The following is a 12946-nucleotide window of genomic DNA, read 5'->3' as shown; positions in this document are numbered from 1 at the left end:
TTTTCTCTGGCATTGGAAAGCATTCCTCAGTGAATTAACCAACATGCTTATACTTCAGGACTAAAAATAAAGTCTGAAAGTCTAAAAATACTCAATTTCAAAGATATACCACAATTACTTCCCTAAGCTAACATTTATTTCCAGAAGGCTGGGGACATCTTTTTGAGACTATTAAAATTGTTTTTGCAATGCCAGTTTTCAAAGATTGGTCTCTGTGTCTGGGATGGATGCTTTCAAATCCAGGTGCGGGCACTGAGGCATTTCCCATTGTACTGAAATGGCCAAAAAGTTATTGAGAACAGCTTGCAGGTTTTGACACTTTGAGGAGTTTCAATCTCAATAATAGTTTTTGAAAAAAAAATGCAACTTTTAAAAAAAGTATAAGGAATCATTTTACTAAATTAATTAATAGCAAAAGAATTGTTATATTTAAAATTATGTGTGATACATGTATTTGAATGTTATGAAGCCAAACTTTTTTTGCTGAGTTGCAGCTTAGTGAAGAGAGATAAATCCATTTCAACTGCAGATAGTTGGTATGTCATGAATAACCAAAATGTTCCCCATCCTCCCCTACCTCTTATCCTACACACAGTGTAAACAAGAACAATATTAAAAAACTCCAGCATTCTGATGGAAAATTATTTAAGAACTACTCTGACACAGTCAAGCAGGCATCATTCACAATTTAGTTTACTGGCATTCAAATGAGTAGCACAAAAGCTTAAAATGTTATGAGAAACTTCTTTTTTTCCCCCCAAACCAGAAGCTACTGCTACCTCTATCCCCCTTACACATAATTCCAAGTGTGCACTTGGCAGCCATCCATTGCTATCCAGTGACTGAAACAATACCAGTCAGGACTCAAAAGCCAACAATGTACATGGAACTGCACACAGAAGATTGAAGCTGTGCGTAAGGGGTTCACATTCTCCTTTCCCTATGCTCATGGATTCTGTTGTTCTCTCTATTCACCAGAACGGCAGCCTAAATCCAGATATGTTACTCATAAATGAATTGCATAGGAGCTCTTTGGGAAGCATTTGGGAAGCAAGATGAGATGCAAAAATATAGTACACACACAAATGTACTTCTGTCCCTCAAAGAAAGAATACTGTCAAATTGACATCAACGTAACCTCAGAAGTATACGCTATAATAAGCTTTGAAAATTAGAAATCGCTGCTAAACCAAAGAATGTGAGCTTTCAAACATTACTTTACCATAATAGGAAAAGTATTTTTAAAACTCTAACTTTAATATTTCATCAGAAAAGACATAGCATTTAAATACATATTGGTTTATTTCAGGAGAAAAGAATAGCAAAAATGTTAGTTATGAAAATAACATCAGACTCAGATCCTAATACTTCAAAAGATGATGCTTTCAGAAAAAAGGTCTGGACTTGATAAATCTTCATGAGCAAGGTTTATACAAACTCAGTCTCATATATAAAATAATTTAAAAAAAGTTGTATAAGGCAGTACATTTTATGAAGATATTACAACTGAGGATAGATTACATTAATAACTTACTCTCAGACGGGCAAGCTGAATAGGAGAAAATTCTCTCACACCATTAACTTCTGGAACCAGTCTATTGTACAAAGCCTAGAAAAAACACATGAAAAGTTAATGAAAGAAAAAGTTACAATGAGGAACTAGTTAAATGAAAAAATAATGTTTTTATTTTATTCAAACTAATCTCAGTAAGAATTTCCTAACTGCAATTGTGACGTTGTGAACAGCTTCTGGTGGATAACCAAAAGTTGTAGACTTCTCGTTATCAACTTAAAACACAATTCTGAGAATGCAGTTGGCTTTTGAGGAATTCCTGTGCTTTAACAGTCTAAATACAATTACCAAAATTACCGTGTTTCTATGTTTTACAAAAAAAAAAAAAAAAGTATTCTTTTTTTTGAAAATGGGAATCCTTTAAAATATAATCAAGGTCCAAATTATTCAAGCTATGACTATAATTTGAAAGTTGGCCTAAAGGTATATTTTTGTCATGCTGAGTAAAGGAGATACGACAACCCTGCTCAGTTTTAATATCGTAGCCCCCCAAAAAACAGGCTACTTCCTTTAGTTTCCCCCTTCCCTTTAAAGCTCAAGTTAGCGTTTGTGTTACGGTCACAACAGTTTTAGTGAAGAGAAGAGGATCTAGTTTATTTTCCCCACAGGCCCTTCTTAAAGGTACATCATACCCAGCTATACATCAGAAGTGTAATATTTAATTTTAATAGGAACATAAAAATTATTTAAAAGAATTAGATTATATATATAAAATGTAATAAACTTATTTTGCTTTGAAATGCAGTTTATTGAAAGATTGAAAAGAAAAAATGTCCAGTGGATATCAGAAGATAAATTCTCACCTTATCAGACTGAGTGTTCTCATGCAAGATCCTAGCATCGATAGCAGCAGCCAGCAAATTATTTGCAGCAGTTATAGCATGAATATCTCCAGTCAAATGAAGATTGAACTGTAAGGCGAAAACAACAACATCTTAAAAAACATTAGACTCAATTTGTTAACTGATGACAGATTAGCAGCAACAATCCTTACTAGCTCCATAAAGTTCCATTCTGATTAGTCACCTGTCAGTGTAGTCGAAATATTATAAGGCTAAAAATACACTGAACTGTATGAAGGATTAGTTTTCACCTGAGTACGTGGTAAACTACCCTTAGTGTAGCCAAACAAACCCATGAAGGTCATTATTCTTTGCTAAATGATCCAAGAATGAAAAGCCCAGGTCTACAGATCCCCATCATTAAATCAGTTTACTGTCAGTATTTATTAAATGACATGGACTATAGGTGAGGATTTCTGTTGAATCATCCAGAGCACACCATGTGTGCTGGCTTTGGTAGTATATGTCAGCTTTCTGATAGCCATGAGAGAAGAGCCCATAGCTGATCAGGCATGAACTTGGCTAATATAACATTTGTCCACCAAACTTTGTGGAAGGTCAGTTTTAATTGCACTGCCATAGCAGAAGGGCACTGACAGTAACACGCCCCTGACTGTGCTCACATTCACATGTACAGTGGATTAAACTGTAACTAAGCACCACATTAAGGCTCTGTTTAGACCAGCTGTGTACTTTCAAGGTGGTATTTCACTGGTTTGAGCCATGGAGTGGTTTTGTTGAGCTGTAGAATCTTTTAGGGTGAAACTGTTGAGCATTCTCAAACAAGCACTGTGAATATATGTAAAAGCTTAGCCATACTCTCCTTATGTGTCTCATTGCTTGCATTTTACACTCTGGAAACCCACACGTTCCCCCACCATCAACTACAGTGTGCTGAATCAGCTGGGTGCATGGCTAAACCTGCTGAGGACAAGAGAGAGTGGCTAAGAAAGGAATCCAGTTCAGATGGCAACAGCCAATTGACAAGAAATACTACACACAGTCTACATTTCATCTCTGTTCTTGATCCAGTCTGCCCATAAATGCATGGTTCACATAACTTTATGTCATAAATGTTATGCTAGGCAAGGGTTCACTCAGAATGTTGCTATTGTCACAGTGAGAGTATTTGGAAAGTATGCAACCTAGCAAGCTCCTTCGAAAGCTGGCACATGATTTTCAGAAGCTCTTACAAGAAGCTAGAGAAGACCCTATCTTCAACAAAAATCCATTTACTTGCTGGTAGATGAAAGCTGCAGATTAATTCAGAGGTAAGAGGAAAACAATTCTTTCACTTTGACAGTGCCAGAGCCCCAGGGATATTGTCAGCCTTGATTGTCCCTGTCTGGTCCCCCAGGACTCTCTCACAGGCCAGGATCCCATGTGAGGCCCCCGGGCCATCAGTTCATGCCCCAGCAACACTGCAGCAGGACCTGTCTCCAGCTCTTCACAGTCCTGTCCTGCCACAGGCCTCACCAAGCTGGGCCCAAATCCCAGCCTGGCCTTGGCACATCCCCAGGGAGGTGGTCAATTCCTAGGGCTGTCCCTGTGTCCCTGGTAGACCCTGGTTGCCTGGCTACTCCCCACTGGGAGTCCCAACACCTGCAGCTCCCCAATAGCCTGCACCCACAAAAAACAATTTTTCACAGGATACTTCTCTGTTTCATCACTATTGTTGAGTCAAATCATCTTCCTTCTACTTATCTGGTAAAAGTTGTGATATTCTCCCCTCCACAGTATTCTGAGCATGTCTAGATGCCTCAGGAGGACTAGTCTGGCTAAAAACAAGTTCATTTTGCCACACTCAATGGCTTCTGCTAAAAATAAATATTAAATCTAAACTAAATATTAAATATCCTCAACTTGGGCCTCTACACCTAGGCATCTCTGTTTATTTTATTACACCAGAGAAGTAATACTTTCACATTCTCTTTTGCTATAGATGTGGATATAAAAGGAAAAAATTAGTAGTCAGCTCTTTGTCTTGTATGTTACATGTGGACGGCAGGCTTCTTCTCGAAAGAGTCTGAAGGATAGGCAAGATGTTACAAATATGTACGGTATCCATGCAATATTTTTGCATCCCCACTCTGCAGCACCTCCCATGTCACACAGCAGGCACATAGAGATGGCAAGGACCACATGGAGATGGCAAGGGGCATCCCATTTCTCCAGATAGTCCATCACTACCAATCAAGTGGTGCAGCAGTCACCTTGGCCTGCCCACCCCTCCTAGATGGATAAAAAATTGCTGCCTCCTCTGCTGTCTCACCTCCTCCATGGGAATCACTTGAGCATATCCACCACCAGCAGCTCCACCTGCACAGGAAAGTATGCAGTCACATCAGACTCACATTGGGTTTGGAAAAAAACAACCACCCTTAAACACACAGAGACATACAGTGTTGATAAAGCAGCTCTCAGCTTTTTTAATTCTTTTAAGGGATCAGTGGTGCACCCAAATAAAAGGATTTCCTTGAGCCTTGCTGGCTACTTTTAGCAGGAAGTAAAAAGGGAATTATTAATCTGAAATGAAAACCTACACATGATTTTGGTTACATAAGGGCTACCCTCTGCTTCTGTCCAGATCTAGGGCACAGTCATGCACATGCAGCTGTTGGGTGGAAAGAAATAGCAGTCATGAGCAAGCACTGCTTCTGAATGAAACATTCACACCCTTGCCTGAGCACTTCTTTGCCACTGCCTATCAGGGTACAGGGAAAGGAGCTCACTGTAGCTTATGCACAAGTTGAGTGGAGAGATTAAAGCACTCACATGCACCAGTCTTGACTGAGAAGCACCAAGCATCAGTAGCCTTCCAGCTGAAATCAAACTTGTTAACTTAAACTTCAGCAAAGCAAAGCAGAGCAGATGGGGAGTGCTTGCCCAGTTAGGCACCAATCTCAGCTGAGAAAGGGCAAAAAAAAGATTGCATTACTTCCTATCAACATTGAAGACAGACATGAACTCTGGCTGGCTCTTACCTGGCCCTCAGGCACTTAAAAGGTCTCTAGGCAAAAAGGCAGCAGCTCACATTAGGGGAAACAATTCAGAAGAACAGAAAAAAGAGGTTCAGTCCTAGCCAATTTTATGACGCAGACACAGCTGAACCATACACTTAACTGCCAACTTCCTTAGCTTGGTTATTTCCAATCAATACAAGTTGATTTAGCACTCCTTCTCAAGGAAGAATTAAACAGTAACATTTAGAGATATCTTTAGAGAATCTCTAAGCAGAGGACAGTCTCAAAGGGCGTGTGCTCGCACAAAACTCCTCCTGGTTAACATATCCCCAAGCCCTTATGTTTGGGCTTTATCTGCATTATCAATACATGTTAAGCACATGAACATAGACAAGAATCTTACATGGGAAGACCTGTGCAAAAAATCTTTATGTATTACTTATATAGTCATCAAACAATCCAATATGCTACCACTCAGACAATTCACTGACCTGGTAAAATAACTAATAAAAGAAAAAAAAAAGGCAAAAGAAAGAGAAAGCAAATAGTATTTCCCTTTAATCTGAAAGAGGTTATAGAGTATGTATATATTATGTACCTTTAACTCCAAAAGTAGGTCCCTGGGAAGGTTGTCTCAGACAAGCAAAGGAATTAATGTTAAGGTGTGCAGTAAGTGCCTGAACAAGACCAATTGTGACTGTGCTTTTCCCCTCTCCTAGGGGCGTAGGGGTTATTCTAGTAAAACAAGAAAAAAAGATTAATCAAATTCTTTGCTGATGTCAGCCTGGCTAAGGATATCAGAACTTACGGCTTTTGACTTCAATGGAGAATATTTTTGCAGCAAATTTCAATAAGATTACTTTATCTCCACAAAAATACTGCCACAATGTTAGCCCTTAGCTCAAGCTGGAATGTTAAAATACATGTGTCTTCTATTTAAGCTATTTACTATGATAGCAGAAAAAGAGAAGATTATTTTGGCAAAAGTTCTAAAAAGAGTATATTGAATTTAGACATTTTTATTACAGCACAAAAACTCACCAGTTTCATTAACAAGCCATCCATCAAGATACTCTAAGCATGTATTAATACTTTTCTGTAGTAATGCATGAGATGTTCTATTCCCATTGCTCAAGCATCGAATGAAAATAATAGAATACTTTAAATTAAATAACCAACACTTTTGTTTGTAGAGCTCAACTATCCTTCTCCAGCTCCCATGTCATCATAACCCTCAATAATGACAGATCAGCTGCTTTTTAAATAAAGCAGGACACAAAAGTCATTATATTTAATTGAACATGATTTATTTTACCCTTATGTTTCATGACATTTTTGCAGATTTAAGGGTGATAAGGGACAATTACAATCACAGTCCAACCTTCCATACAAAGCCTCAAAAACCTCATGCTACAGAACTCCCACATCTAGACCATGACTGAACAAGGACATAATTTTAGAAAGACATTCAATCTCCTATCAGAGACTTTAAACTCCACCCAAAGACTCTATTTTTGTCCCTTTAATGAAGGGACAATGACAGATAATTTTGCAAGTAGAAAACTTCATCAGCCTTCTGTGAATGAGAGATATCTCAGTTTAAGTGATGCTCTTGCTATTTTCAATATCAGTAGATTTGTTTATGATCCATGTCAAAAAGGTGAGGTGGGGGCAGGTAAGTATGAACACATCTCTTGTCTCTGAAATGCATTTGAATGACTAATTCGAGGCATAGCATTTCTCCTTCTGAATGGCACATAAAGAAAGGTTCAGTTCTTTTTCCATTCACACCACTCACACAAGTCCTACTTTTTGGCAAAGTGTAATTCATTCATATCTCTGCTGCCTTCACTATCTGCAGAGAAATAAGTTAGTGAAGCTGACATTAAGAACTAAAGGGGATTCTCAAAGAAGTACATGCATGCACACACATCCTAGTCAAAAGCGATCCTTATCTTATGACCTCTTCAAAACTTGCTCTAAAACCTCTAATATTTCTAATTAGAAATGTTTCTTTTCCCAACTAGTAATTTTTCCAAGACACTGCTATCCTCAGGCTACAATTCCAATGGTACAAAAACATCAGTGAAATTGTCAAGTGTAAGCAGACATCTGTGTTGTCTCCTTGCCTTTAAGATCCAGCTTAATTTAGTTAGTCCAGACTGACATAAACCCTTCTTTGTCTCACAAAATGTAAACACATGAAAAACATTAGCTTGCCACAAGTCTATCTTTTACCTCATTGTCAGATTCTGGGCTTTTTATTAAGAGAAAGAAGGCTTTGTTAGATATGTCTGGAAAAATTTGGGAAATGGAAGGCTGGCCAAATTAACATAATCCACACTGTTCTAGGAAAGAATTTTCTTATTCAGAAAAGTAACTTAACTCAAGTTCCAGTGAAATCAACAGGATTTAGTACATCTACAATTTCCTCAAGCGAGACTCTTCAGAAACAGTGTTTTATCTACCGGTAGCTTTGAACTTCTCTTATATGACCATGTAGTACATGGTTTACTTAATTTTGGAATTTATTTCTAGTCATTTTTTCCCATGTTTATAATGTAATGTTTTCATCAGATTCTAACACATCATTGCTCATTGATCAAACCAGGAGGACCAGATACTGCCTCTGCTGAATTTCCAGTACATTGGTACTCTGCACTAGTCACACAACTACTGAGAATGTGACACTCTAGGAGAACCAGTCTCCACCAAAGCAGGGCTAAATATGAGCTTATTTCCACCAGCATACTCATGCAATCACACAATGGTTTGTAGCAGTAAATAGACATGTCTTTGTAGACTGGACCTTGACTTTGTCAAATCTGCTTGGCTTTAGGAGCCTACAGTTTCAATTTGTTCCTCAGATGGGTATGTTCATTTTAATCTGTTCTCTCCCTTCTGAGAAGCTCGGTGATCTTTAGTTTTCCTGAAACTAAAGTTGCTATAGATGAATATCTAAAGGCTCAAATTGTCTAATGGCAGCTGTGGTGAAGGAGGAAAACCAGCAACTGGACTTCCATAAACAGTCTACAGCACTTGAGTGACACTCTCCCCAGCAATTTACCTGCTGCAGTGGACAACGACCAGGCACAAACTCCATAGAAAACAAACCCAGGAACCCAACTTTTCAGTCTTTTTCCATGCACACTATTCAGTGAAGACAGATTGGTCTAGGCAACTCACTTCCCTACTCCCAACTTCTCATCATACATGAGATGCCCTGGTAAGACAACTTCAATTCTCAGAGGCCAAGTAGGAATCTGGATACTACAGGATAAAACTTAAGAGTGAAACAGTTATTTAAGAGTTTCAACAGTTACCAGAACCTCAGTTTTAAATATTAGTTAAAAAAAAGCAAAAAAAAGAGCAGTATGAAATTAAAAGACATTTCTATCAAAATAATTTCCTTAGAAAATTTATTTTAAATATCTTCCCTTTTGTACCTGGCCTACTTTGATGAGTTTTTATAAATAAAACAATGCACTTACTTAAGCTGTTTTGTGGACATTGAAATGTTCATGCTGGCTACACTTCTGAGCTTACACTCTTGCAACTTAGGTCACCGACTTGCATGAGTAAAAAATTACAACAGCCAATGGCTAACTTTAGCTCAATTGTGCAATGCTGTGTTTTGACCTTATTCAAATCTAGAAAAAAACCCCTCCTTTAAAATATAGTAAATGTTAATGAACTTCAAGAGACTTTTACAGCCACTTGCATCAGTCTTTAAATTTCTTTAATATGTTTTCAATCTAAACAAAGAAACCCTACCATCATTTTCCTCCTTAAAACATCTTTCTTTGCCACCTACCAAGTAGTCACCAGCTCCTTGGCAAAGTAACTTTTCCATAACATTGGAAAGTCTTTTCTCTTTATATGTATCAAAACAAAGATAAGAATATGTAGACTTTTTGTTTGTTTGTTATACATCACATTAGCTTATAGTGGAGCTGTTTCTGTGGGAAAGCTACATGAGGTCTCCCAAAGAAAAATAAACAAATAGTGAGATGATACACTGCACCAGCTGTAACCTCCTCACAGCCACCCCAGCCATTATGACTACAGCAAGAACTTTACTGGATATGTGATAATTCTCCTTTTTCAAATTTCCTGTCTTCAACTCACCATTATCAGCAATTTCAAAGATTTTAATGGCTTTACCATTCCCATGATCCACATGTAAACACGTGAAGCCTAGCTATGGAGGGCATGAGCAATTGAATTCATATAAATGACAGCCTCGCCTACATAAATCTCTCATCCAAGATTGCAACCGTCAGATATGTATTTCTGAGCACATAAGTGTTGCAATGCCTGTCACTCCTCTGAGGTGAGATTATGACAACATTGCAACGGCATCCTCAAAATGGGACTGGAGTTTCCAGATACAGTGGCCACTGTGAGCAATTGAAAAAAGACGGGAACAGACTGAGGAATCCACAACTACAAACTCTCAAAAGCCAAGAAAGATCCATCCAAAATCAGCAGCTGTGCAACAGCGTGACAAATACATGACAAATTGCCACAGCTATGACTTTGCACTGGACTGACAGATGTTTCAGTGCATCGCATACATAGTGGCATTTTTCTCCTCTTATTCTTCTTAAGTTTTGCCTTTTTTTTGTGTACCATTTTTCTTAACTTTCAAGCACTTTGTGGCCCAATAAATACAGTGAATGGAAATACAACCCAATGCATACCCATTAGAAGTAAAATGTAATGCCAAATCTGAAACTCTGCCCTTAAGATATCTATCATCGTCCAACTTGTACAAGAATTAAATCAGGATTTATTTCCCTCCATTTTTATCTTAATGAAAAGTAGCTCATTCCAAAACAATCTAATAATATTAGGTGAAAATTACTGACTTTGAAGTTTACAACATTCAGAATCTACTACACTTCTTACTAAAAGCACCATTATGTTTCACATTTTTTCCACGTTATATTATACCTCAGCTTGTATTTTTGAAGTGAACAAGTAACCAGTATGATCCAGCACTAAAGCATTTAAAAATAAAATGCTAGAATGCACACAGAGCCTAACACATTTCAGACATAATTTCATAGTGTGCTTATGAATATGCTATCTACATGCTTGAATGCACGATTAAGTTACCTATGGCATAAAACTTTGCTACAAGGTCATGTACAACCTTTGTTCATTTGCATACTCTCTGCTTGCAGTGAATGGGAGCCAGTTTTAGTTAATGTATCCTGCAACATAGGGTTGGGTTTTTTTATTAGCACACCAAAAGCCTGCATACAGGCAATTGATTCCCAAGAGCTAATTACTCCATGACAACTCATGGCTCTGCCCCAAAGGTGGTTTAACATAAGCCCTATAATAAGTCATACACACACACATAAAAGTGAGAATAAAATTGTGAAAAGAATGCTCTATGCACAGAAGAAAATGGAAGTTATAAAGAAATCGTGTCTTCATCCTATTTTTGGATGATGTGACCTGTTAAACTCCAGTTTTTCAGCATAAAAAGTATGTATTGGATGAGGTATTTAGGTGTATTTGTGTGCATTCAGAAAAGTCTTTCCAGTTAGTAGCAACTTTTTAAGAAGTTATAAATACAGCTATCCCTAGAGGGAAAATGATACATTTTGGTTGAATTTTGATATTTAAAACAAGTGTGGGTTCTAGCAGATCAAGAATAAACCAGAACCACATCTGCAGGAAATTCTGAGACATCTTAGACAATATCTAGACTTGATTGTAGAATTATAGGCAGAAATATCACTGGCTGCAACATCACAGATGGAGACGGGAGATTTTGCAAATTGCTGAATACGAGCACACACTTTTCATTCACTTCACACATGAAAAGTTCACATCATACATAATAAATACTTCCATCAGACCAAATACCCTGAAGTCTAAGCATATATTTTAAATATTTCCACTGAGGCCCTAAAAAGCTTTACTGCATCATTCTAAAAGAATTTCTAAATATCTTTGGTTATTGTGAACAAACACAATCCAAATGGCATGTTCTGATTGATCTTGCCTTGGCAGGAAGAAGATGAAGGCGGCAATTGAGGATATTATTTAACTTCCTTATTTCCACACTTGAGTGATACTGAGTTTTCATTGTACTGAATATTTCCCTACTCAATGCAGTTCCCACTTTTCTTAAAATCATTATCTGCTACAGTCATTTCAGCAAATGAAAACAGTTGAGAACACATAAATACAAGTTACATATATATTTTATATGTACAATATTTCAAAGTTAAACTTTGAACTCTCTCAGATGAAAACATTCCCACTATTGTAGCCACCTTGCCATTTCTTGCACAGCAGATGTGCCTTTGTGCTCGCTCCATGAGATGCAGTGACTCAAGAATTTAGTTACAAACAGCAACATATCTCAATCAAATTGTATAGGTACTAACCCCAGCCCTTTGCTCATGAAACACATATATGAGGGCTAAACTGTTATACAAACTTCAGATACAATTGTCTATTTGTTGCCAGCTTTCCATCTTGCTAATCAAAACTTCCCTGTTTCTTACACATACATGCATACTCCTGTCTGTGGCAACAAAACAGCATTCAGACAATTGTTTGAGATACCTTCCTTGAAGAAGGCTGGGAAACAAAGCAGTGTGAAGAAACATAAGCACTGGTGTATGCAATCTGAAACGACTAAAATCCACCTGAATGGGGCTTTGCATCATGCCGGCCTGACATTTTCAAATAACCTCTGCTTCTGTGAGACTCTGCTGCTAGAGAAGCCTGGCACAGCCCACAGCATGGCCCTCAGATGATGCAGTTGACAACATGAGCCTGAAAGTACATGGTAGCAACTTTCTTTAAACTCAGACAAAAGCTTAATCTACTTTTTTTTTTTCTCCAAAGCTAAAAAATAAAACTCTACCAAAGGAAACTGAGCTCAAACAGCTATTCTCTCCTTCTCTTAAACAACTGCTCCAATGTCCAACAGGAACATTGTTATACACTGCAGTTCTATCACAAAGCTTTGAAGACAGCTTCATAAACTGCCTGCCTCAGCTTTGAAACATCAAGTCTCTCAGTCTACAATGGCTCTACCTCAGATAGTGCCAGAAATCTAGGTTGTCCCTACAGGAAGGCAGTAAAGCAAACAAGTTTGTGAAACACTACCTCCTCAGCTGAAGAATCGGTAGACCAAGGCAGTTAAGAACAGACTTCTTCTGGATCAGCCTACACTTGTATTTTAAAACTCAATTAGTTTCACTTACAAGGAAGTAACCATATAGATTAATTCTGAGTATAAAGAATACACTGCAATTTAAATACTAATGAAAACCTTCACATTTGTTCAAAATTAGAAGTTTCCACTTAGTAAACTGTCTGAATGGAAAAAAAAGATGTTGTGTGAATGAATGCAGAAAAACCCCGTAGCTCTTCAGAAGACAAGCACATAATTCCTGCTGAGCATAGCATTTGCTATAATCGTGGGAACAGTAAGCAGGATAAGCCTGCCTGGAGACATGTCTGCATTTCAGAGAAAAAAAAAACGTAGCTTTTGAAACTTTGTAATCTGTTCTTCAATAAAAAAAGTATTTGTT

General features: G+C 37.7%; 1 protein-coding gene across 1 annotated transcript in view; it reads right to left on the bottom strand.

Moving 5' to 3' along the window:
* MTHFD1L (methylenetetrahydrofolate dehydrogenase (NADP+ dependent) 1 like) overlaps positions 1-12946 on the bottom strand; it is a 150635-nt gene that overhangs the window by 110961 nt on the left and 26728 nt on the right. The window contains exons 12-15 of the mRNA XM_061990315.1: positions 5977-6113; positions 4688-4734; positions 2377-2484; positions 1535-1609 (exon numbers count right to left, since the gene is read on the bottom strand). Coding sequence (XP_061846299.1) covers positions 1535-1609; positions 2377-2484; positions 4688-4734; positions 5977-6113 — 367 coding nt within the window. The remainder of the gene's footprint in view (positions 1-1534; positions 1610-2376; positions 2485-4687; positions 4735-5976; positions 6114-12946) is intronic.

The sequence above is a fragment of the Colius striatus genome, chromosome 2 (genome assembly GCF_028858725.1).
Source record: "Colius striatus isolate bColStr4 chromosome 2, bColStr4.1.hap1, whole genome shotgun sequence".
In the NCBI taxonomy this organism is placed as follows: domain Eukaryota; kingdom Metazoa; phylum Chordata; class Aves; order Coliiformes; family Coliidae; genus Colius; species Colius striatus.
Note: the sequence above shows the minus strand (reverse complement) of the source record. Positions and strands in the feature narration are given on the sequence as shown.